Below are 26,873 nucleotides of genomic sequence, written 5' to 3'. Positions count from 1 at the left end.
GTTATTTTTGCTGGTCCTGTACTCTTTGTGTGTATAAATGACCACTTAATGTTTGTGAAGGTGGAACGTTTCAGGTGATTTTTTTTTAAAGATTTATTTTATTTATTTGAAAGAGTTACAGAGAAAGAGAGGTCTTCCATCTGCTGGTTTATTCCCCAAATGGCTACAACGGCTGGATTTAAACCTATCCAAAGCTAGGAGCCAGGTCTCCCATGTAGGTGCAGGGGCCCAACCGCTTGGGCCATCCTCTGCTGTTTTTTTGGGCACATTAACAGGGAGATGTATCAGTAGTGGGGCAGTGGGCAGCTGGGATTCGAACTGGCGTCAATATGAGATGCTGGCACTGCAGGCCAGGGCTTTACTCTGCTGTGCTGCAGCGCCAGCCCCCATTTCACTTGATTTCAACCCATTTTTTTTTTTTTTTGACAGGCAGAGTGGACAGTAGAGAGAGAGACAGAGAGAAAGGTCTTCCTTTTGCCGTTGATTCATCCTCCAATGGCCGCCGCGGTAGGCGCCCTGCGGCCGGCGCACCGCGCTGATCCGAAGCCAGGAGCCAGGTGCTTCTCCTGGTCTCCCATGGGGTGCAGGGCCCAAGCACTTGGGCCATCCTCCACTGCACTTCCGGGCCACAGCAGAGAGCTGGCCTGGAAGAGGGGCAACCGGGACAGGATCAGTGCCCCGACCGGGACTAGAACCTGATGTGCCAGCGCCGCAAGGCAGAGGATTAGCCTAGTGAGCCGCGGCGCCGCACACGATTTCAAGCCATTTTCTAAGTGACCCCCATGGTGATTAGTTATTGCAATCAGGTTTATAAGCCATGGTTTCTCAACAGAGGTAGGAGAAATGTGTTCTTGTTCCTGTACCCTTTCCCTCTCATTCATTTTTCTGCTTTCATTCCCTCTGCCTCATGTCTTGTCCTCCATTTCTTTTTCTTCCTCCCCACCCCACTTTATTCTGTAGCAGTTCATCATTGCTTACCTTCTAGGGTCAGCTTCTTGTCAGGTTAATACTGAAAAATAGTTCCACATCTCCTTGTGATACTGAGTGTAAAAGAATCTCATCCTGGATCAGTATGTTAAACAATTTTCTCACAAAATGAATTTATCATAATCCTAACTTAGCAATATTCCTTACGTTTTAGTTGACAAAGAGATGATGCAAAGAATAAGAGAAAAATCTATTTTGCAAGCACAAGAGAGAGCAAAAGAAGCTGCTGAAGCAAAAGCTGTAGCAATGCGAGAGGATCAAAAGTATGCACTCAATGTCCTGATGAAGGTAAGTTGCAGATTGCTAAAGTCCTCTAAAGAGATAACAGTAAACTGTGTATGGATAAGTCATTCTAATGATCGCAGTCCCTAAGCGTTGCACTCATCCTTTGATTATAGGACTTACTATGTTATGCAGCCTGTCTACTATTTAGATGGGTTCCTGAAAATCTACATGAAAGTTGAGGTATCAGAATTGCATGATGGATTTCTTTCTTTCAGGGAGAGGGTCTTATTTTTAGGGGAGTTAAAAAATTGAAAAGTTTCTGGGGTATAAGTGTTTCACTTCTTTTTTTTAAGACAATTATTTGAGAGTTACAGAGGAAGGGAGAGACAGAGAGAGAGAGAGAGAGACAGAGAGAGAATGAATGAGAATCGTCTAAATCTTCTATCTGCTGGTTCACTCCCCAAATGGCCATAATGACCGGAGCTGGGCCGATCTGAAGCCAGGAGCTTCTTTCAGGTCTCCCACATGGGTACAGCTGCCCAAGCACTGGGCCATCTTCTGCCTGTTTCCCAGGCCATAGCAAAGAGCTGTATCAGAAGTGGAGTAGCCGGGACTCGAACTGGCACCTATATGGGATGCTGGTGCTGCAGGCAGTGGCTGTACCCACTATGCCACAGCGCCAGCCCTACTTTTTTTTTTTTTTAAACCAGTGCAGCCTTTAACCAGCAGGGAAAGATTTAATTGTCAATATATAATTTTTTGAGATATAATTCACATACTATACAATTCACCCTCTTAAATTATAGTTTAATATATTCTGAATTATATATCAATCAATTTGGGAATATTTTTATCACCCCGAAAAGAAACCCAATACCCATTAACAGTCAGTCCACATTTTTTCAGACCCCTAGTTCTAGGCAACTACTCATCTACCTTCTTTCTCCCCCTCCCTCCCTCCCTCCCTCCCTCCCTTTTCCTCCCTCTCCCTATCTCTTTCTCCCTCTTTTATTTTTTAAGATTTATTTATTTATTTGAAAGAGTGTGAGAGAGAGAGAGGGAGAGACAAATCTTCCATTCACTGGTCTACTCCCCAAGTTGCCACGTCTAAGCCAGCCCGAAGCCAGGAGCCAGGAGCATCATTTGTGTTTCCCATGTGGATGCAAGGACGCAAGCACTTAGACCATCTTCTGCTGCTTTTTCCAGACCATTAGCAGGGAGCTGGATCCAAAGTGGGGCAGTGGGACTTGAATTGGCACCCATATGGGATGCTGGTGTTGCAGGCAGCAGCCTAACCCACTGTACCACAACGGCGGCCCCTACCTTCTCTGTCTTAACTCTTCTGACTAATTTGAATAAGTTTCTTACCTTTAATTCTCATTTTGACAAATTGAAATGACTAATTGAATCTGTAATATCTGTTATTTCTTTTAGAGTAATGACTAATTTCTCTGCATTCCCTGAATATCATTGAGTTTCCTTAAAACAGCCATTTTGAATTCTGCATCTGGGAATTTGCATATATCGGTTGGTATCTGATTGTTTTCTGATACCTTATTTTGTTCATAAGGTTAGGTCATGGTTCTTATGAAGTTTTTGATTCTTACAGGCATATGACATCATCTTTGCATTGAAGGATTATTGGTTTTTTTCAAGTCTCCATAATATGGCTATGTTTTTGCCTGCCTTCCAGAAATTCCATGCTGTTTGAGTCTATGTCCAGTTCTGCTATTTCATCACTAGATGGCACCCTCCACCAAAGTCTGTTACAAGTCTGCTGTGTGTGTTTTAAGATTTATTTATTTACTTGAAGGTCAGAGTTACATAGAGAGGAGAGGCAGAGAGAGAGGTCTTCCATTCGCTGATTCACTCTCCAATCCAATTGGCCGCAATGGCTGAAGCTGCGCCAATCCTAAGCCAGGAGCGTCTTCCAGGTCTCCCACACAGGTGCAGGGGCCCAAGGACTTGGGCCATCTTCCACTGCTTTCACAGGCCATAGCAGAGAGCTGAATAGGAAGTGGAACAGCCGGGACTCAAACCGGCGCCCATGTGGGATGCCGGCACTTCAGGCAGCAGCTTTACCCACTAAGCCACAGTGCCGGCCTCTGTGTGTTGTTGCTGTTCAGCACTGGAGGAGGTCCAACCCCAGATTTGTCTGAAATCTGCAGTTAGGATGTTGTTCAGAGTGAACTAAGACTCTGTGTACAAGCCATGGCTTGGGGTTAGAGACCTTTGGGCTTATCTGGTCCTGGGTTTCATCGTACAGGCCTGGCATTGAGCTCCAAGGCAAAATCTATACTGATGGTCTCATTCTCCTCCCCAGAGATTAGTGTTTTACTGTGCTGCTGCCAGTGGTTGGTTGAGGAGTGGTGCAGTCTGCCCTTAGCCTCTTGGCTAAGGAATGTCCAAAGGCTCAGGCTAAAGGTTCTGGCTTGGGAACAGGGGTCACGATGCCCCGCCTCTGCTGGGTTTTATAGTAGTGGACCTAGTACTGACGTCTGGACTTAATTCCTTCTTTGTCCCCCAAGGGGGAGACATGGGAGTACACTGCTCTGAGCAGGCCGAGGGGTGATACAGCATCCCTTTTCCTTCCTGTCTTCTTCGGTGCAGCTTCTCTTTTACTGAAAACCAGGCACCGTAGTCTCTCACCTGGCTTCCTTAGCTCTTTGAATGTGGCTTGGTGTATGAATAGCTGTTCAAATTCGTGTCTGTATGGGAAAGTGATTGCTGGAACATGTTGTTCACATTATATAAAAAGTTTTTATTTGTTTTTTGAGAGTGAGAGAGGAGGAGAGAGTGAGCAAGCGAGTGTGAGCACTGCCACACCTGCTGGCCCACTTCGCAGATGTCTGCAGTGATTGGCTGGGGCTGTCCTGAGGCCCAAGCTGGGGGTGGGTAGTCAGTCCAGGTCTCTCCCATTGAGTGCAGTGCCTGAGTTACGGGAGTCATTACTGTTGCCTTTCAGGATCCGCCTCAGTAAGAAGCAGGAGTCAGGAACAGAAACGGGCATTGAATCCAGGCACTCTGATCGGGGTTGTGGGTGTCCTGACTAGTGCCTGAACCACTAACCACATTACTGCCTGATGTCATCCCTTCCAACTTCTAATTATAGCTTCTGGTTGTATACTTTGTCTTTTACTTACTAATTGGACATACAATATGGTCAGCTGGCCAAAGGTTCCTATCATCCCCATGATTCCATCTTTTTTTTTTTTTAAAGATTTATTTTATTTATTTGAAACAGTTACAGAGAGAGGTAGAGACAGAGAGAGTGAGAAAGAGAGAGAGAAAGTCTTCCATCTGCTGGTTCACTCCCCAATCGGCCGCAACAGCCGGAGCTGAGCCGATCTGAAGCCAGGAGCTTCTTCTGGGTCTCCCACATGGGTGCTGGGGCCGAAGGACTTGGACCATCCTCCACTGCTTTCCCAGGTACATTAGTAGGGAGCTGGATTGGAAGTGGGGCAGCCAGAACCTGGGCTGGTTTCCATACGGTATGCTAGCGCAGCAGGCTGGGCCTTTAACCCACTGCGCCTCAGCACTGCACCCCACCTTTTTTAAAGATTTATTTTGCTTATTTGAAAGGCAGAGTTACAGAGAGGAAGAGACTGAGAGAAGGAGAGAGAAAGATCTTCCATCCGCTGGTTCATTCCCCAAATGGCCACAATGGTCGGAGCTAGGCCAATCCAAAGCCAGGAACCAGGAGCTTGTTACGGGTCTCCTGTGTGGGTGCAAGGGCCCAAGCATTTGGGTCCTCCTCTGCTGCTTTCCCAGATGCATTAGCAGAGAGCAGGATTGGAAGTGAAGCAGCTGGAACTTGAACTGGTGCCCATTTGGGATGCTGGAATCACAGGCTGCAGCTTTTTCCACTATGTCACAATGCCGGCCCATATTTAATTTATTTAAAAGGCAGCGTTACAACAGAGGGAGAGGTCTTCCATCCCCTGATTCACTCCACAAATGGCTGCAACAGCCAGAGCTTTGCCAGGTGAAAGGCAGAAGCCAGGAGCTTCTTCTGGGTCTCCTACGAGGGTGCAGGGCCCCAAGCACTTAAGCCATCATCTGCTGCTTTCCCAGGCACATTAGTAGGGAGCTGGATTAGAAGTGGAGCAGCTGGGACTCGAACCTCTGCCAGCATCAAAGGTGGCGGCTTTATTTGCTATACCAAATGCTGCCCCCTCCATCTTTTCTTATTTTATTATACCCATCAGCCTTTTGATTTTAAAAACAAAAGCAAAATAGTATAAAATGTGTGATGAGATAAACATTTACTAAACCAATAAGATAAATAAGGCACAGGGCCTGCTGTACTGGCAGGTGTGATGGAACTGGACAGTTGACCAGAAGGCAGCACCAGCATCCAGTACCTTGAACTTAGTAATATACTGATATACAGATCTGTGTGTTGGACAGGTAGTTCTTTTGGTCTGTGGCTGGGTCAGCTGTGGCTAGATGGTCTAGGATGGCCTCACATTAGAGCCTTGACTAGGAAAGCTGGGGTCTCTCTCCACATGGCATCTCCCCTTCTGGAGCCTAAAGATGGCTTCTTTACTTGGTAGTCTTAAGGTTCCCAATAGCACAAGAGGGAAAATCCCAGTGCACAAAAAGCCTTAAAGCCTCTGCTCTGTCCTGTACGTTAATGTTCCAGTAGCCAAAGCAAGTCATACAGCTACATCCAGGGTCAGGGATTAGAAAAATAGAATACACCTCTTCCCGCAAGTAAGGTCTAAGCTACATCACTAAGGGGTGCATGTATAGGGATGGAGAGAATTTGCAGTCATTTTACAATTAACTCTGTTTGTTTGAATTGAAAAAAAATAGAGTTTAAACAATAAAGAGGATTTGACTTACCTAGCAGGAAGAGTACGGAGCTAGAACAATAACCACATTTGCTTAAATCAAGGCTCTGGATGAGTCTCTCTGCAGCATTCCTGGCGCTGCCTCTTCTCTGTGTCTGCTTCAGTCCTTGGGCAGCAAGATGATCCATGTCTGCACGTAACAGGGCCTAAAAGGAAATAAGCCAGCTATTCTTTTGGCTCCCTTTTATGTCTCATAAAGCAATTTAGTCATGTTTACAGAGTGCTATTAACAATGATAATCAGTTTTATGCATATTCATATAAATCTTTTTATTGTTCAGTTTTATTTGAAAGGCAGAGGTCTTCCATCTACTGGTTCACTCCCCAAATATCTACAACAGCCAGGGCTGGGCCAGCCTGAAACCGGAAGCCCAGAATTCCATCTGGGTCTCCCATGTAGGTGGCAGGGCCCCAAGTGCTTGAGCCATTATCTGCTGCTTCCCAGGATGCATGTTAGCAGGAGGCTGGGTCAGAAGCAGAGCAGTCAGGACTCAAACCAGGCACTTAAGTATGTAATGCGTTCATCCCAAGCAGTGACTCAACTACTGTGCCAAACACCATAAAGGGTCATTAGAGCATAAAGAGAGAACACTGGCAGAAAGATCAGTGTCTCAGCCTGACAGTGTGGTCAGGAAATCAGAGATGGTATTGTTTGCTGGATTCTGGTAATGAGTCATGGTTATCTGGGGAATACTTGAGAAAATGACATTATAGATAGCTTGGGTGAGTGCATGGCAAAACATGGCACAGGAAGGGGACATTTATAGGTTAGAAAAAAAATTTTAAGATTTAAAAATATTTCCTGAAGACAATAGGGATTTTTAGCAGGAATATAAATGTAGTTGGGTTTGGATTTTATTGTTTTAAGATTTATTTATTTGAAAGGCAAAGCATCAGAAATTGGGGGCAGGGGGAGAGGAAGAGAGATATCTTTCCATCTACTCCTTCATGCCCCACGTGGTTACAACAGCCTTGTGTGGGTCAGGCCAAGACTAGGAGCCGGGGATTGAGGTGGAAGTGTGCAGGCTTGAGGTGAGTAGTGAAAGCTGGGCCATTTGATGCCTGACTAATCCTCTGAAACTTGCTTTCTTTCCTCTTGGGTATTCTTGACTGCTAATGCCTACTTCTCCTGTCTTGTTCACTACTTTTTGTTTTGTGGGTTGTCGTATTATATTTTGAAATTGTCTTGGGGCTGGCACTGTGGCATAGCAGGTAAAGCTGCCACCTGCAGTGCCAGCATCCCATATGGGCACCGGTTTGAGTTCTGGCTGCTCTACTTCCAGTCCAGCTCTCTGCTGTGGCCTGGGAAAGCAGTAGAAGATGGCCTAAGTCTTTGGGCCCCTGCACCCATGTGGGAGACCCGGAAGAAGCTCCTGGCTCCTGGCTTCAGATTGGCACAGCTCCTGCCATTGTGACCAATTGGGGAGTGAACCATCAGATGGAAGACCTTTCTCTCTCTCTGCCTCTCCTTCACTCTGTGTGTAACTCCAACTTTCAAATAAATAAATGAATTTTTTTTTAATTTTATTTGACAGATAGAGTTAGACAGTGAAAGAGAGACAGAGAAAGGTCTTCCTTCCATTGGTTCCACCCAAATGGCTGCTACGGCCAGAACTATGGTGATCCGAAGCTAGAAGCCAGGTGCTTCCTCCTGGTCTCCCATGTGGGTGCAGGAGCCCAAGCACCTGGGTCATCCTCCACTGCCTTCCTAGGCCACAGCAGAGAGCTGGACTGGAAGAAAAGCAACTGGGACTAGAACCCGGCGCCCATATGGGATGCCAGCGCCGCAGGCAGAGGATTAACCGAGTGAGCCACGGTGCCGGCCCCCCAAATAAATAAATCTTTACAAAAAAAAGAAATTGTCTTTATCAATTTTTGTTTTTGTTTGTTTTCCACTTCAGATGGAGCCCTTTGTTCCTACTCAGATTTTCATCTGGTTAAGTCAACTGTTTAGTGTGTTCTTCTGTCATTTTTTATTCTTAAAAATATTTTGCCAGGCAGAGTTAGACAGTGAGAGAGAGAGAGAAACAGAGAGAGTTATATAGACAGTGAGAGAGAGAGACAGAGAGAAAGGTCTTCCCCTGTTGATTCACTCCCCCAATGGCTGCTATGGCCGGTGCTGCGCTAATCTAAAGCCAGGAGCCAGGTGCTTCTTCCTGGTCTCCCATGCAGGTGCAGGGCCCAAGCACTTGGGCCATCCTCAACTGCCCTCCCGGGCTACAGCAGAGAGCTGGACTGGAGGAGGAGCAACCGGGACTAGTACCCGGCGCCCCAACCGGGACTAGTACCCGGGGTGCCGGCGCCGCAGGTGGAGGATTAGCCAAGTGAGCCGCGGCACCAGCCTCTTCTGTCATTTTTTAAAAGATTTTATTTATTTATTTTAGAGGTAGAGTTACAGACGTTGAGACAGAGAGACATAGAGAAGGGTCTTCCATCCACTGGTTCATTCCCCAAATGGCTTCAATGACCAGAGCTGTGCTGATCCAAAGCTGGGAGCCAGAAGCTTCCTCCGGGTCTCCCACAGAGGTGCAGGGGCCCAAGGATGTATGTAGTTTATAAATATATCCTGAAGATAACTTAATGCAGTGTTTTTAAATTGCATCTATGTTTCACCTGCATTCAGATGTGCAGTTTTCTACTTGTGGCATCATGTCAGTGCTAGAAAAGTTTCAGATTTTGGAGCATTTCAGATTTTGGATTTTCAGCTTAGAGATAGTCAATCTGTATTACTGCTTTGAACAGTTAACTTTTAAATCAATTAAGGATAATTAAAATAACACATTTTGGGGCTGACATTGTGGTATAGTGGGCAAAGCCACTGCCTGCGATGTTGGCATTCCATATGGGTGCCGGTTTGAGTCCCAGCTGCTCCACTTCCACTCCAGCTCCCTGCTTATGGCCTGGGAAAGCAGTGGAGGATGGCTCAAGTGCTTGGGATGCAGCACCCATACTGAGGAGACCTGGAAGAAGCTCTTGGCCCTTGGCTTTAGACTAGCCCAGCTCTGGCTCTTGTGGCCATTTGGGGAGTGAAACAGCAGATGGAAGGTCTGTTTCTGTCTCTCTGTCTCTCTCTCTGTAACTGTACCTTTGAAATAAATAAATCTTTCATTTTTGGGGGGCCTGGCGCTGTGGTGTAGTAGGTAAAGCCGCTGCCTGTAGTGCTGGCTGCTCCGTTTCCGATCCAGCTCTCTGCAATGGCCTGAGAAAACAGTACAAGATGGCCTAAGTCCTTGGGCCCCTGCACCCACATGGGAAACCTGGAAGAAGCTCCTGGCCCTGGCTCCTGGCTCCTGGCTCCTGGCTTCGGATTGGTGCAGCTCCGGCCATTGCGGCCAATTGGGGAGTGAACCAGCGAATGGAAAACCTCTCCCTCCCTCTCTCCCCTCCCTCCCTCCCCTGCCTCCCTCCCTCTCTCCCTACCTCTCTCCCACCCACTCCCACTCTCACTCCCTCTCTATCTATGTAACTCTGACTTAAAAAAAAAAAAAAAAAAAAAAGGCTTGGAATATATCTCCCCATTCTCTCCCAGCCTATAGGGTTTCTGATGAGAAGTCAGCAGTGAGTCTAATTGGAAATCCTCTGAAAGTAATCTGGCATTTCTCTAGTGTACATTTTAGAATTTTTTCTTTATGTTTCACTGTGGAGAGTTTTGACTACAATGTGTCATGGTGAATATCTTTTCTGGTCATGTCTATTAGGAGTTCTATGTGCTTCCTTTATTTAGATGTGCCCTTTTTTCTCCAAATTAGCAAAGTTTTCTATAATTATTTCACTACAGAGGCCTTCTAATCCATTCTCTCTTTCCATGCATTCAGGAATTCCTAAGACCCGTATGTTGGGTCATTTGATAGTGTCCCATAAATCTCCAGTACTGTTTTTTAGTTCTCTAATTTCTTCTTCTTTTTTTGTTCTGACTGTGAAATTTCCAGAGATTTGTCTTCTAACTTGGATAGTCTGTTGTTAAGGGTTTCTACCTATTTTTTTATTTGTTCTATTGAATTATTAATTTCTAACATTTCATTTGATTTCTTTTTAAAATCTCAATTTCATGGGGAACATTTTCATTCATGTTGTGTATGGATTTCTATATATAGAAATATATAATATAAAATATATATAATATAAAATATAATTCATGGATTAGCTTCTGATTACTTTTTATTTTTTAAAGAATCATTTTTTAATTTATTTGACAGGTAGAATTATAGACAGGGAGACAGAGAGAAAGGTCTTCGTTCCATTGGTTCACTCCCCAAATGTCCACCACTGTCGGTGCTGTGCCGATCTGAAGCCAGGAGCCAGGTGTTTCCACCTGGTCTCCCATGCGGGTGCAGGGTCCAAGCACTTGGGCCATCTTCTACTGCCTTCCCAGGCCACAGCAGAGAGCTGGACTGGAAGAGGAGCAGCTGGGACTAGAACCCAGTGCCCATATGGGATGCTGGCGCCGCAGGCCAAGGATTAGCCAAGTGAGCCACGGTGCCGGCCCCAGCTTCTGATTACTTCTAAGTAATCCTGTGATCAATTTTTTGAATTCCATTTCCAGCATTTCTGTAGTCTCTTCATTTTCACATTCTAATATTGATGTGTTGTTGTGTTCCTTTAGGGTGTCATGTTGTCTTATTGTTTGTTGAATTCCTGCATTTATTTTTAGTTTTTTTTGGAGATAAAAGCCTCTGTGATGGCTGTTATCTTTCAACTCCACTTCCGTGGCTCAGTGGAGTGTTTGCTCTTTCAGTGACTACCTGAGATGTGTGCTGGGTGTGGACAGGGAGCTCTGTTCAGTGCTCCAGGGTGAGGGGAGTGTCCAAGGCGACACCCAGATTGGGCGTGATCAATCTCCCAAGGCGACACCCAGATTGGGCGTGATCAATCTCCCCTTTTCTTTTTCTTTTTTTCCACCAGAGGGGAGATTTGTTCTGTTCTGTTGGCGTCATTTCACACTTGCTTCCTCTCCTCTAAGGAGACCAATGCCTGGTCGCTAGCCCCAGTGGGTAAATATTCATTCGTGCTGCCACAAGAACCACACACAGGATGTGTGTAATCTTCCGTGTGAGCACAGATCCCACAGCAGTGACCCTCACCGGGGAATCAGGGAGCCCAGAGTGTGTGGAGCCACCCACAGTGACTGTCCAAAGACCCAGCCACACCCTGCGCCCTCCCACTCAGCCACAGTCCCAGCACACAGGGCTCCCCCAGTCATGAGCACCCAGCGCCCTGACAGTTCTCTCAGCCAGACTTGGGCGTCTCCTTTTGACTGTTTGCTGGGCACACGGACACAAGCTGGTGCAGCTGTTATATGTGTCCAAAATGGCATCTGCTCCCTCTTGGCTAGTTACAGGACGCCGGTGCCGGGTGGTCGGGGTGAGAGAAACGTGCCCCCCCCTTCTTCCCCTTAGGTTGGCAGGTTCACTGCCCCCCACAGGGTTCAAAGCCAGACTGACGCCAGGCTCCTCCTGCAGCTTTATCGTCAGTGGCTTGGGCTGCTGTAGTCTGGTCTCACCGCACTCTGCAGAGCTGGTGCTGAGGTCCTGAGTTGTGTGTGACCACACCCTCCCTGTAACTCCAGTGTCCCTGTAATTTGCGTGGAGTTTCCTCTGCCATTTTCTACCTAACTTCCCTGAGATTGTGCTTTCTCCACACTTTTTTTTTTTTTGGACAGGCAGAGTGGATAGTGAGAGAGAGAGACAGAGAGAAAGGTCTTCCTTTACCGTTGGTTCACCCTCCAATGGCCACTGCGGCTGGCGCACCACGCTGATCCGAAGCCAAGAGCCAGGTGCTTCTCCTGGTCTCCCATGCGGGTGCAGGGCCCAAGGACTTGGGCCATCCTCCACTGCCTTCCCGGGCCACAGCAGAGAGCTGGCCTGGAAGAGGGGCAACCGGGACAGAATCTGGTGCCCCGACCGGGACTAGAACCTGGTGTGCCGGCGCCGCAAGGGGGAGGATTAGCCTAGTGAGCCACGGCGCCGGCCTCTCCACGTTTTTTAAAACCACAGTCCCCTAGACTGGGGCAGTAAGCTCCTTTCCTGTTGTGCCATATCAGTGTGTCTCTTTTTAATGTATCTTACAGTGTCGGTCTGCTCTCAGCAGGTTCTCTGTTTTCATGTGTTTGGAATGCATTTATTTTGCCTTCGCTTGTGAAGAATAGTTTTCCTAGATACAAACTTAGTGGCTTATTTTTCCTTTCCAGCGGCACTTTCAGCATGTCATTTCAGTGCTGCTGTCTTCCGTTGTTTGCGAGAGAGCCTTAAATGTTCTGCAGTGAGCTCACCGTGCATTCCTGGCTCTCTTGTGTATATAATCTTTCCCTTAAATTCTGACTAATTGTGCCCTCATCCTGACTAGGACTTCAACCTCAAGCCTCAGCTGCAAATTTCCCCATTCATTTACAACCAAGACTGCCACTTTGGCCCACCAAAGCCTTGGATTTTCACTGCCCCACCCAGAAATGTGTCCTCCCTTTTTGCCACCAACGCTCTGGGTTCTTCCAGCCAGCTTCATGGTGGTAAAACTGCAAGGCTCCGTCATGCTACCTAGAAGTGGGTGGTTGGAAGCACTTTTTTTTTTTTCTAGAATGAACACTTTTCTATTTGCCTTCTTCTGATTGATTTCCAGTGCCGTGAAGTGGTTGTTTTGATCATTTTATCCAGTGTTATTTTTGATATTTGTGCAGGGGAATTGCCAGTCTCTTCGTGTCTTCATTAAACCTGCACATTTTTTGTCGATGAATTTGCCATTAATTTATCAAGCTCCCTATGAAGTCTTCTTGGTATTTTGATTGGGTTTACACTGAATATAAATTAACTGGCAGAGCTTCGGCATGTTTACAGTTTCCCATGAGGATATTTTATGTACATTTATGTGGATTTACTTTATGTCCCTCAGCAAAAGGACTTAAGACACATATAGGACTTGTTGATATTTTGTTAAACTATTCTTAAAGTTTTCCCAGCAATTACTAGTGAAATTGTTTTTTCCATTGCAGTTTTTTCTTTTAAGACTTATTTATTTGAAAGGCAGGGTTACAGAGAGGCAGAGGCAGAGAGACAGAGGTCTCCCATCCACTGGTTCATTCCCCAGATGGCTGCAATGGCTGGGGCTGCAGTGATCCACAAAGTCGGGAGCTTCTTCAGGTCTTCCACGCAGGTGCAGGGGACCAAGCACTTGGGCCATCTTCCCAGGCCATAGCAGAGAGTTCAATCAGAGGTAGAGCAGCCGGGACTTGAACCAGTGCCCATATGGGATACCAGCACTGCAGGCAGCAGATTTACTGGCTGTGCCACAGCGCTGGCCCCTGCATTGCGGTTTCTAACTGATTATTCTAAGCTTATAGGAAAGTTCCTTTGGTGTTACAAGTTTGTGTAAGTTGATCTTGTATGTGACTATCTTGCTGAACTTTAGAGTTCTGATAGTTTGTCAGCTTGTTGCTTTGGTTCTTTTAGATACCATTATTTGGTGGCAGTTCTTTCTCCTTGTAGTGGGTATTTATATTTCTTGTTTCTAAACTTACGTTACATAGATTATAATCAGTAGTAAAATAGACTGTATCCATTCTTACCTTAGTGACTTTGCTGTCAATATTTCTGTTTTATTATAAGTATCAAATTGTATAGGTTGTTTTTATCAAATTAAGATATTTTTGTTATTTTATTCCTAGTATCAACTGATATTTTTATTTTGCTTTAAGATTTACTTATTTGGGGTGGGTAAATCTGCTGCCTGTGATGCCAGCATTCCATATGGGCACCGTTTTGTGTCCTGGCCCTCCACTTCTGATCCAGCTCCTTGCTAATGAACCTGGGAAAGCAACAGAGGATGGCTCAAGTGCTTGGGCCCCTGCACCCATATGGGAGACCTGGATGAAGCTCCTGGCTCCTGGCTTTCTCTTGGCCCAGCCTTGGCTACTGTGGCCGCAGATGGAGGTTCTCTGTCTCTCTTTCTCTTTCTCTGTAACTCTTTCAAATGAATAAAATAAATCTTTTTTTTTTTTTTTTAAACAAAAAGTAGAGGGGCCAGCACTGTGGTGTAGCAGGTAAAGCTGCTGCCTGCAGTGCTGGCATCCCATATGGGTGCCGGCTTGAGTCCTGGCTGCTCCACTTCCAATCCAGCTCTCTACTATGGCCTGGGAAAGCAGTAGAAGGTGGCCCAAGTGCTTGGGCCCCTGCACCCACGTGGGAGATCCGGAAGAAGCTCCAGGCTCCTGGCTTCAGATTGGCGCAGCTCCGGCCATTGCTGCCAACTGGGAAGTGAGCCAGCAGATGGAAGACCTCTCTCTGCCTCTTCTCTCTCTGTGTAACCTTTTCAAATAAATAAAAATAAATCTTTATAAAAATAAAAATAAATAAAAAAATAGAAACAAACAGCAGTTCTCAAAAAGTTATTTATTTATTTACAAGGCAGAGTTAGCAAAGAGAGAGAGTGAGCGAGAGAGAGAGAGAAAGAGAGATCTGTCTCTGGTTCACTCCATAGATGGCTGCAACAGCTGAGGCTGGATCAGATGGAAGCCAGGAGCCAGGAGCATCATCCAGGTCTTCCACGTGGGTGGCAGAGTCCTAAACACTTGGACCATCTTCCACTGCTTTTCCCAGGCACATCAGAAAGGAGCTGGGTTGGAAGTGGAGCAGCCAGGGCTTGAACCAGAGCTCATATGAGATGCTGGCATCATAGGTGGCAGCTTAATTCACTGCCCCACAATGCTGACCTCTCAACTGATATTTGTAAAGTATTGAGATTATATTGTTTTTCTCCTTCTTAAAAAAGGATTTACTGGGGCCGTGATTGTGCCATAATGAGTAAAGCTGTTGCCTGTGACAAAAGCCCATATGGGCGCCAGTTCAGCACCTGACTGCTCCACTTCAGATCGAGCTCTCTGCTGATGGGCAGGGAAAAGCAGGGGAAGATGGTCCAAGTCTTTGGACCCCTGCCACCTACAGAGGAGACCTGGAAGAGGCTCCTGGCTCCGGGCTTCGGCCTGGTCCAGCTCTGGACCTTGCGACCATTTGGGAGAGTGAACCAGCAGATGGATGATCTCTCTGTCTCTCCTTCACTCTCTGTAAATGCTGCCTTTCAAATAAATAAGTAAATAAAAATGCTTTATTTATTTATTTGAAAGGCAGGGTTACAGGAGCATTAAGCTCTTTACTGCAGTGTGAATTAAAGATGTTTTATCTCAAAAGGGGAGCAGGGAGGAAGGCAGTATCATATTCTCAGAAGTATAGCTGTGAACTATATTGAAGCTTTTAAAAACTAAAAAAAGTAAAAATCAAAAATATGTGTATGTATACAACTGTGATGTATAAAAAAAATAAAAGTACTTAACATAAAAAAAGAAAGGCCGGTGCCACGGCTCACTGGGCTAATCCTCTGCCTGCAGCGCCGGCACCCCAGGTTCTAGTCCCGGTTGGGGCGCCAGATTCTGTCCCGGTTGCCCCTCTTCCAGGCCAGCTCTCTGCTGTGGCCCGAGAAGGCAGTGGAGGATGGCCCAGGTCCTTGGGCCCTGCACCCGCATGGGAGACCAGGAGGAAGCACCCAGCTCCTGACTTCGGATCAGGACAGCGCGCCGGCCATAGTGGCCACTTGGGGGGTGAACCAATGGAAGGAAGACCTTTCTTTCTGTCTCTCTCTCTCACTGTCTAATTCTGTCTGTCAAAAAAAAAGAAAAAGAAAAGGCAGAGTGACACAGAGAGGGAAAGACACAGAGAGAAATCTTCCATCATCCTGTTCACTTCCCAAATAGCCACAATCCTTTTTCTTTAATTTTCTGATATCATAGATGTTAGAAAAGCCCTATTTGAAATAATAATAATTTTAATATTTTCCTAGATTAAAGTTATAAGTAAATTTATTATAATGATGCATATATAAATATACACAGTAGGATTGTGAAAATACATAGAGATACAAGTGTGTAAACATACAAATAAGATCTTTTATTTAGAACATTTTCATATAATTCATAAATTATACTGGCTTAAAAAGAACAGTGCTGGGGGCCTCCACAGAGAGGGAGAGAGAGAGCTTCCATCCACTGTTTTACTCCCCAGATGACTGCAATGGCTGGTGTTGGGCCAGGCTGAAGGAGGCAGAAGCTTCATACCCTACTAATACCCCTCATGACAATGAAAAAATGTGAGGAGGCCACACCATGGCATCTACCTCAAACTAAAGCCATAGTAGCTTAATAAACTGATGTCAGAAGACATATCTTCAGAAAGAGGCCTTAAAAAGCAATAGCGAGGTGGAAGATGTGACTCAGCAAGTTAAGCCCTGCTTGGGATGTCTGCATCCCAGATTGGCATGCCTGGTTCAAGTCCTGGGTACTCCATGCTTCTGATCCAGCTTCCTGCTGATGTGCCTATGAGGCAGCAGATAATGGCCCAAGTACTTGGATTTCTCTCACCCACATAGGAGACCTCAATGGACTTGTCAGCTCTTGGCTTCAACCTGGCCTTAGCCCTGGCCATTAGGGAATCTGTGGAGAGAATCAGAACATGGAATATAACTCTCTGTGTGTCACTCTGCCTTTCAAGTAAATCAATAAATCTTTAAAAACAAAGAAATCAAGCAGCAATAGAGGGGCTGGCATTGTAGTGGAATAGGTTAAGCCACTGTTTATGCTTTCAGCATTCCATATTGAAGCACTGGTTCAAGTCGCAGCAGCTCTACCTCTGATCCAGCTTCCTGCTAAAGTGCCTGGGAATGCAGCAGGAGAGAGCCCAAGTGCTTGGGCCCCTGCCACCAATGTGGATGGAGTTCTGGGCTCTACGCAGTTGTGGCCTTTTGGGGAGTGAACCAATGGATGGAAGGCCTCTCTCTGTATCTTGCCTTCTCTCCCTGGCATTCTGACTTTCCAGTAAATAAATCTTTAAAAAGCAAAAGAATGGCTGCAGGCCAGTGCTATGGAGTAACAGGTAAAGCCGCAGCTTGCAGTGCCGGCATCCCGTATGGGCACCGGTTTGAGACCTGGCTGCTCCACTTACAAACTGGCTCTCTGCTATGGCCTAGGAAAGGAGTAGAAGATGGCCCAGGTCCTTGGGCCCCTGCACCCACGTGGGAGACCCAGAAGAAGCTCCTTGTTCCTGGCTTTGGATGAGCCTAGCTCCAGTAGTTGCAGCCATTTGGGGAGTGAACCAGCGGATGGAAGACCTCTCTCTGTGTTTTTACCTCTCTCTGTAGTTCTTTCAAATAAATAAAATAAATCTTTAAAAAGTAAATAAATCTAGGCCGGCGCTGTGGCTCAACAGGCTAATCCTCCACCTTGCAGCGCCGGCACACCGGGTTCTAGTCCCGGTCGGGGAGCCAGATTCTGTCCTGGTTGCCCCTCTTCCAGGCCAGCTCTGTGCTGTGGCCCGGGCGTGCAGTGGAGGATGGCCCAAGTGCTTAGGCCCTGCAGCACATGGGAGACCAGGAGAAGCACCTGGCTTCTACCTTTGGATCAGCGCAGTGCGCCGGCCGCGGTGGCCATTGGAGGGTGAACCAACGGAAAAGGAAGACCTTTCTCTCTTTCTCACTGTCCACTCTGCCTTTCAAAAACAAAAAACAAACAAAAAAGTAAATCTTTTAAAAAAAAGAATGGTTATAAATATACTCAAATAGATAGAATAGACAGTTAAATGAAGTTCAGAAAGCAATGCTTGATATTAATGAGAAATTCAACAAAGTCAGAAATTTTGAACAACAATGGTAACAAAATGAGTTTTAGAGATGAAGAACTCAAAAAGTCAGATAGAAAGTACTGTTCTTTTTTTTAAAAAAAGATTTATTTATTTATTTGAAAGTTAGAGGGGCCAGCACCATGGCTTACTAGGTTAATCCTCTGCCTGTGGCGCCATCATCCCATATGGACGCTGGGTTCTAGTCCCAGTTGCTCCTCTTCCAGTCCAGCTCTCTTCTGTGGCCCGGGAAGGCAGTGGAGGATGGCCCAAGTGCTTGGGCCCCTGTACCCACATGGGAGACCAGGAGGGGGCACCTGGCTCCTGGCTTCAGATTGGCGCAGCGCTGGCTGTGGCGGCCACTTGGGGAGTGAACCAACGGAAGGAAGACCTTTCTCTCTGTCTCTCTCTCACTGTCTATAACACTACCTGTCCAAAAAAAAAAAAAAAACTACAGAGAGACATAGGCAGAGAGACTCCTTCATCCATTGGTTCACTCCCCAAATGGCCACAACAGGCGGAGCTGGGCCAATCCGAAGCCAGAAGCCAGGAGCCTCCTCTGGGTCTCCAAAGAATGTGCAGGGGTCCAAGCACCCGGGCCAGCCTCCACTGCCCTCCGAGGCCACAGCAGAGAGCCATATCACAAGTGGAGCAGCCAGGTCTTGAACTGCTGCCCATACAGGACACCGGCACCACACGCAGTGGCTCCACCCACTACACCACAGTGCCAGCCTGAAAAGTACTGTTTAAAAGATTAAAAATAGACTAGATCAAGCAGAAGAAAGAATTCCATCCGAACTCTTAAAACAGTTCTTTTGAAATATCCCATTTGGCTGGCACTGTGGCGTAGTGGGTTAATCCTCTGCCTGCAGTGCCAGCATCCCATATGGGCGCTGGTTTGGGTCCTGCCTGCTCCACTTCTGATCCAGTTCCATACTAATGTGCCTGGGAAAGCAGTGTAAGATGGCCCAAATGCTTGGGCCCCTGCACCTACATGGGAGACCTGGAAAAAGCTCCTGGCTTCAGACTGGCCCAGCTCCAGCCATTGTGGCCATTTGGGGAATGAACCAGCAGATGGAAGATTTCTCTCTGCCTCTGCCTCTCCTTCTCTGTCACTCTACCTTTCAACTAAAATAAATAAATCTTAAAAAAACAAAAAGAAATATCCCAGTCAGACAAAAAGATAAGGAAAGTGAAGATAGCATTTATGACTTTTGGGACACCACTAAATGAATATTCATGTAGTACATATTCCCAAGGAAGGGGAAAAGAAAGGCACACAAAACCTATTCATTGAAATAATAGTTGAAGGACTGGTGCTGTGGTGCAGCAGGCTAGGCTGCCACTGTGAAGCCAGCATTATGTATCAGAGTGCTGGTTTGAGTCCCAGCTGCTCTGCTTCAAATCCAACTTTACAAAACCTGAGAAGGCAGCAGAAGCACTTGGGTCACATGGGTGACCTGGATGGAGTTCCATTTTCCTAGTTTTGGCCTGGACAAGCCCTGGCCATTGTGGCCATTTGGGAAGTGAACCAGCAGATGGAAGATTTTTTTTTCTCTGTCTCTCCCTTTCTCTTTCTAATATCTTTAAAATAAATTTTTAGAAAATGGTTGAAAATTTCTCAGCTGGAATAAGATGTGGACATTCAAGTACAGGAGGCCAATAGGACCCCAAATAGATGTGACTAGAAAAGATCCTCACCATTGCACGCTATAGTCAAACTCTCACAATAGAAAGAGAAAATGCTGAAATTTGCAATAGAAAAGTGTCAAGTTATTTTTAAGGGAATCCTCATTGGATTTATGGCAGATTTTTCATCTGAAACCCTATGGACCAGGAGGGAATAGAATGATAAATTCCAAGTTTAGAAAGAAAAGAGCTGCAAGCCAAGAATACTTTACCCAGAGAAGGTATATTTTATGAATGAAGAAAAATAAAAACTTTGCAAGAAAAGCAAAAACTAGAAGAATTTATCATGACTAGACCAGCCTCACAGCAAAGATCATTAAAGGTGTCCTACATATAGAAACAAAGCTGACTACCGTCATGACAATACTCAAAAGTATAAAACCAGAACAAGAACCAAGGATATTCAAACTAAGAAGAAAAAAAATCTTAAAAAAAAAAAAAAAAAATACAGGCCGGCGCTGCGGCTCAATAGGCTCATCCTCTGCCTTGCGGCGCCGGCACACCGGGTTCTAGTCCCGGTCGGGGAGCCGGATTCTGTCCCGGTTGCCCTTCTTCCAGGCCAGCTCTCTGCTGTGGCCAGGGAGTGCAGTGGAGGATGGCCCAAGTACTTGGGCCCTGCACCCCAAGGGAGACCAGGAGAAGCACCTGGCTCCTGCCATCGGATCAGTGTGGTGCGCCGGCCGCAGCGCGCCAGCCGCGGCGGCCATTGGAGGGTGAACCAACGGCAAAAAGGAAGACCTTTCTCTCTGTCTCTCTCTCTCACTATCCACTCTGCCTGTCCAAAAAAAAAAAAAAAAAAAAAAAAAACTACAATACTGAGCCATTAGTTATCATTAATCACCTTTTAATTGACTAAATTCTCCAATAAAGTAAATATAAAAGGACATATATACAAAAGGAAAAATGTTCCATGTTCAGAAATTGAAAGAATATTATCAAAATGTCCATACCAAACAAAGCAGTTTTCAGATTAAATGTACCCTCTACTAAGATATCAATTATACTCTTCACAGAACTAGAGAAAACAATCCTGAAATTCATAATGGAAAAACAAAAAATCCAAATCTCGTATTGATGTCTCCAGATTTGTTTTTATTTTGCAAGCCATATCTGAGGACTATTATAACCAAAACAGTTTGGTACTGTGATAAAAATAGACATATAAGTCAGTGGAACAGAATAGAAACTTTAGAAATAAATCAACATCTACAACCAAATTACCTTAGAAAACCAGTGCTGAAAACATTCCGTGGAGAAAGAACAATCTTTTCGATTACTGTGGGGAAAATTAGATTCTCACATGCAGAATTTTGAAACATGACCCCTATCTTACACCCTATACAAAAACCAAACCCAAACAGACCTAAATATAAGAACTGAAACTATCAAACTATTTGAGGAAAACACTCCAAGACATTGGCTTAGCAATGTTTTGTTGGATGAGACCCCAAAGTACATGCAATAAGAGCAAAAGTAGCCGGCGCCTTGGCTTAACAGGCTAATCCTCCGCCTTGCGGCGCCGGCACACCGGGTTCTAGTCCCAGTCAGGGCGCCAGATTCTATCCCGGTTGCCCCTCTTCCAGGCCAGCTCTCTGCTATGGCCCGGGAGTGCAGTGGAGGATGGCCCAAGTCCTTGGGCCCTACACCCGCATGGGAGACCAGGAGAAGCACCTGGCTCCTGGCTTCGGATCAGCGCGATGCGCCGGCCGCAGCAGCCATTGGAGGGTGAACCAACGGCAAAAAGGAAGACCTTTCTGTCTCTCTCTCTCTCACTATCCACTCTGCCTGTCAAAAAAAAAAAAAAAAAAGCAAAAGTAGACACCTACGATTACATCTAACTCTACTCTCAAATACCATAAATAAAATCTTAAAAAATCCCTTTCAAGAAAAAGTGTATACATATGTAATATTTGCATATTAAATAAATGTGACAAAATTGTTAAATCTAGAATAAATAAATATTAAAAGGTACAAATTGGCTGAATGCAAGGGAAAAAGAGCCACAACAAACTCATTTCACCAGTATATGCACAGACTGAAAGTGAAAGAATGGGAAAAGATACTCCACATAAATGGAAACCAAAAGTAAGTAGAAATAGCTATATTGATATCAGACAAAATAGGCTTTAAGACAAAAACTGTAAAAAAAAAAAAAAAAGACAAAGATAGTCACTACATGATCAACAAGATTCAACAAGAAGATATGGTGATTATAAATGTAAGTGTACTAAGGCCAGAGCAGCCAGATTCATAAAACAAGCATTAATTGATCTAAACGGAGAGATAAGCTCCTATATAATTGCTGCGCCGATCCGAAGCCAGGAGCCAAGCGCTTCCTACTGGTCTCCCATGCGGGTGCAGGGCCCAAGCACTTGAGCCATCTCCCACTGCCTTCCCGGGCCACAGCAGAGAGCTGGACTGGAAGAGGAGCAACTGGGACAGAATCCGGTGCCCCATCTGGGACTAGAACCTGGGATGCTGGCACCACAGGTGGAGGATTAGCCTAGTGAGCCGTGGCGCCGGCCTTAACAACCTACTTTTATCAATGGGTAAATGATCTACACAAAATATCAACAAAGAAGCATCAGAGTTAAACTACACTATAGACCAAATGGGCTTAACAGAAGTTTACGGAACATTCCATGCAACAACTACAGAGTAAGCATTCTTTTTATTAATATATGGAACATTCTTAAGAATAGACCATGTATTATGCCACAAACCAAGTTTAAACAAATTCTTAATTGAAATCATACCATGTTTCTTTTCTGACCACAATGGAATGAAAGCAAAAATCAACAACAAAGAAACTTAAGAAATTATATAAATACATGGAGGCTGAACAACATGCTTTTGAATTAAGAATAGGTTATTATGGGGTCATTGCTGTGGCTTAGCAGGTAAAGCCGCAGCCTGCAGTGCTGGCATCCCATATGGACACCAGTTCAAGTCTCGGCTGTTCCACTTCTGATCCAGCTCTCTGCTATGACCTGGGAAAGCAGTGGAAGATAGCCCAAGTCCTTGGGTCCCTGTACCTGTGTGGGAGACGTGGAAGAAGCTCCAGGCTCCTGGCTTCAGATCGGCACAGTTCGAGCCATTGCGGCCATTTGGGGAGTGAACCAGTGGATGGAAGACCTCTCTCTCTGTAACTCCCTCTGTCTGTAACTCTACCTTTCAAATAAATAAGTAAATCTTAAAAAGAATGGATCATTGTGACACAGTGTGTTAAGCTGCTGTAGGCAGCCCATAGACAAGTCATAGACAAGTCAAGGTCAATCTTGGCTTGTGGAATTCCTGGGGTGAGGGAGTCACGTGCTCCCACGTTGAAGGAGGATGCGCTCTGTTAAAATTAACTATGTTATGACTGTTGCAGAAAGCCCAATAAGTTGCTTGCATGTGTTGTTAACTTCTGTGTTGCCCTGAGCTGCAGCTGGTTATGTATAAATATCTCTGACGCTGGAATAAACGAGCCTTGATCAGTTCATTTGTCTTGGCTCCATTCTCTGTGTCCTTGTCCCTCTTTTCATTCCCATGCCTCCCTTCAGATTCTGTTCGACTGGTGTGGCTGGCCCGCACAAGCTGCCATGCCAGCATTCTCTATGGATGCCAGTTCGAGTCCCGGCTGCTCTACTTCCGGTACAGCTCTCTGCTATTGCTTGGGAAAGCAGTGGAAGGTGACTTAAGTCCTTGGGCCCCTGCACCCACGTGGGAGACCTGGAAAAAGCTCCTGGCTTCAGATCAGCCCAGCTCCAACTGTTGCAGCCATGTGGGGAGTGAACCAGCAAGATGGAAGAACTCTCTGTCTCTCTCTCTAACTCTGCCTTTCAAATAAATAAATCTGTAAAAATTTGCCTTAGGAACTGTTCCCTATTCTCCAGTTCTTATATTTGCTGTCTGTATTAGACATATAACATATGGTATCTGTCTTTTTAGCAGTACAAAGCACTTACATTTCAGTTCTTTTAAATACATGTATTCTATTCTAACCTTCTGATTTTTTCTATTACTATATATTTCTTGTTTAAGTGATAATGTTTCCTGTGTTAAATAGATGAATTTTCAGAAAAGACATTCAAAAGAGCCAGTGTTGTGGCACAGTGGATTAAGCTGCTGCCTGTGATACTGGGATCCTATATGGGCACCTGTGTGAGTCCCAGCTGCTCCACTTCTAGTCTTCCAAACCAGCTCCCTGTTAATGCACCTAAGAAAGCAGTGGAAGATGACCCCTGCACCCAAGTGGGAGACCCAGATGGAGTTTCAGGCTCTTGACCTTGGACTGGCCTAGTCCCAGCCAATGTAGCCATTTGGGGAGTGAACTAGTGGATGGGAAAATTTCTCCCGCCCCCCGCCACCCCATAACTCTGCCTTTCAAATAAATCTCACACACATAAGCACAAAAAGACAAGACCTTCAAGGATTTAACATTTGTCTTTCTGTGAAGTAATTAAATCTGTGTCTTTGGTCTTTGTTCCTAGTTCCTGGCACAGAACTAGAATGTTTTAACTTCCTGAGTCATGCAAATGGGGGTCTAGTGGTTTTTGACCCCAGTTCCTGACAAGGAGCAGCCAATCCCTGGGGTTTTCCTGAGTGATGGACTCCTTCTAGGCTCCTGTATGGGGACTGGTCACCAGAAAGACCAAACCACGATTAGAAGCCAGGAACTTTCAGCCCCAACCCTCATCCTTTGGGAATGGAGGGGCTGGAGACTGCATTAGTAGTTGATCGTACCTACATGATGGAGAACTTCTGGGCTGCTGAAGGCGTGGCGGGTAGCACTCCTGGAGAGGCCGGAAGGGCCGTGCCTGTTCCTCCAACCTTGCCCTGTGGCATCTCTTCTGGCTGCTTGTTCCTGAATTGTATCTTTTTGCAATAAATGAGTAAACCTAAGTGAAATGTTTCTCTGAGTCCTGAGAGCCATTTTAACAAACGATTGGGTTGCATGGTGGGAACCCCTGATTATAGCTAGAAGGTCAGAGTGCCAGAAGCCTGGATTACGATTTGCACGTGAATAGAGGCAGTCTTGTGAGACTGAGCCCTTTACCTGTGTGATCTGATGCTTACTCCAGATAGACAGTATCTGAACCAGATCAGATTATAGGACACTCAGCTGGTAGCAGAGAATTGGTTGGCGTAGAAAAAAATCTAACATTTGGTTGACCAAAAGTCAAGTATGAAGTATTGTCAGACTATAGAAAAGGAGAGAGTGCTTTGTTTTTTCCCTCAACACCGTTTTACTTTTGATACATAGGATCCCTATCTTGTATCATAAGCTTTGTGTAATTTCTGTCTTCTCTGTAGTTAGTTCCGTCACCTGCTCTGTGAAACCTTGCTTGGTGCCTGAATTACTCACTGAAGAGGCAGACGATTTCTGCATTCCTAATATGCTTATTTTAAGTTAAAATGATAGATGCAGTTTTCTTAACTACATCTTGGCTACAATACCAGAACTCTTCTATTATTGCAGTTAAAAGAATAGCAATTAAATGTTCATAATTAAAACTTAGTCTTACACATTTTTATGTGTTTATTTGTGGGGGGAAGGGAGGGAGGGAGGGATAAGAGAGAAAAGAAAAAGAAAGAGAGTGTCTGGGGCTGGCATTGTAGTGTGATGGGTAAAGCTGCCGCCTGCAATGCTGGCATCCTATATGGGCACCAATTTGAGTCCCGGCTGCTCCTCTTCCCATCCAGCTCCTTGCTAATTAGTGTGACTGGGAAAGCAGTGGAGGATGGCCCAAGAGCTTTGGTCCCTGCACCTGCATGGGAGATCCGGAAGAAGCTCCTGTCTCCTGGCTTTGGCCTGGCCCAGCCCTGGCTTTTGCAGCCATTTGGGGAGTGAACCAATGGATGGAAGATCTCTCTCTCTCTCTCTCTCTCTCTCTCTCTCTCTAACTTTGCTTTTCAAATTTTTAAAATTTTTGAAAAAAAAAATTCAGCACCCATGTGCTGATTCACTCTCATATCCTGCATAGCCAGGCATGGGCCAAGGCTAAAGCTCGGTACTGGGAGAGGAATCCAGGCCTCCCATGTGTTGGCAAAAACTCATTTATTTGAGCCATCACCAGAGTCTGCATTCACAGAAAACTGAAGTGAGAAACCGGAGCCAGGAGTCAAGCTGCCGCGCTCCAGTGTAGAGTGCAGACATCTTAACTTCTAGGCTAAATACACCTTTTAAAAAACTTTATTTAAAATTTACTCTGCTTGCAGGAATTATGAGGGGTGAGGGTGTCTGCTTGTCACATTTCCCTTCTTCCATGTGTAGTGGCAGAGAAGGATAAAGGCAAACATTGGACTGGGTAAAGTTATCCTCATTGAATTTGTGGCAACAGAGCCAGGGCTCAAAACAGTGCTCTGTTAACCAGAGAGGGAGCCACAGCTCCTGCATCCAACCCTGGGGTCTACACTACAATGATGGCTCAAATAGTTGGGTTCCTGCTACCTAGGTGGGGGCCCTGGATTGTTTCCAGGATCCCAGCTCCTCATACCACTGCCCTGATGATTTGGAGTGAGTGGATGCATGGGGGTGCTCGGTCTTTTTGCCTCATAAATAAATAAATTAATTAATTAAATAAAGCCCAGGTTTACCATTTAAATGTAAATTAAAGGTTGGGCATTATGGCTCAACAAGTTAGGCTGTGGCTTGAGAGGCCCATATTCCATCTCCCAGTCCAGCTTCCTACAAATGGCATCCTGGGAGGCAGCTGAAGATGACCTAAGGACTTGGGCTCCTGGCTTCAGCCTGGTCTAGCCCTGACTATTACAGTCTTTTTGGGCAGTGAACCAGTGGATGATCGATCTCGCTCTGCCTTTCAAGAATATTTACAGCAGTCACAAAAAATTCATTTCCTTAGTCACAGTAGCCACATTTGGAGTTCTTAATTATCCACATGTGAGTAGTGACTGTATTGTATAGCACAGAACATTTTGATCATTTTGCATTTCTATAGGAGATGTGACATTTTTCGTTCCACAGGGAAGTCACATACATAGATTCAATCATAATAAACCAACTGATTATTGAATTTCACTGTTTTTATTTCTTGTCCATGTGAGGAAGTTTGCAAAAGGGAGAAAAGCTGCTGTTTTTCTGCACAAGATATTACTTTCAGATTAATCTGGCATGTGAGAATGTTAAACCACTACTAATGCAAGCATAGCAGCAGGGTTAAGAGATCAAGTGTTTCCACCTATTAGGCAGTCTCTCTATCATCTTTCCTGTTTCCCTGCGTACTATTCCCTCTTCTCAGGTGAGAGGTGGCACAACTTTAGTCCTAAGAAAAGGCAAGCACATGTATGCTCATGTATGTGTGTGGTTTTAAAGAACTGGCCTAATTTTTAGAGTGATAAATTATTTTTAGGATGTACTTATTTACTTGGAAAGCAGAGTGGCAAGAGAGAGGGAGAGACAGACAGATCATCTTCTGATTCACTACTCAAATGGCTGCAACAGCTGGAGCTGTGTCGGCCACAGC

At 45.4% G+C, this 26,873-nt stretch overlaps 1 protein-coding gene across 4 annotated transcripts in view; it reads left to right on the top strand.

Annotated features, from left to right (window-relative positions):
- The window catches only part of DNAAF4 (dynein axonemal assembly factor 4), an 84,272-nt gene that overhangs the window by 5,605 nt on the left and 51,794 nt on the right, over positions 1 to 26,873 (top strand). For all 4 annotated transcript variants that reach the window (XM_062205958.1, XM_062205959.1, XM_062205957.1 and 1 more), the window contains exon 3: positions 1,142 to 1,275. In XM_062205958.1, the coding sequence (XP_062061942.1) occupies positions 1,142 to 1,275 (134 nt within the window). The remainder of the gene's footprint in view (positions 1 to 1,141; positions 1,276 to 26,873) is intronic.

The sequence above is a fragment of the Lepus europaeus genome, chromosome 11 (assembly GCF_033115175.1).
Source record: "Lepus europaeus isolate LE1 chromosome 11, mLepTim1.pri, whole genome shotgun sequence".
NCBI classification, from domain to species: Eukaryota; Metazoa; Chordata; class Mammalia; order Lagomorpha; family Leporidae; genus Lepus; species Lepus europaeus.
The sequence above is the reverse complement of the archived record's forward strand: the minus strand, read 5'-3'. Positions and strand labels throughout refer to the sequence as shown.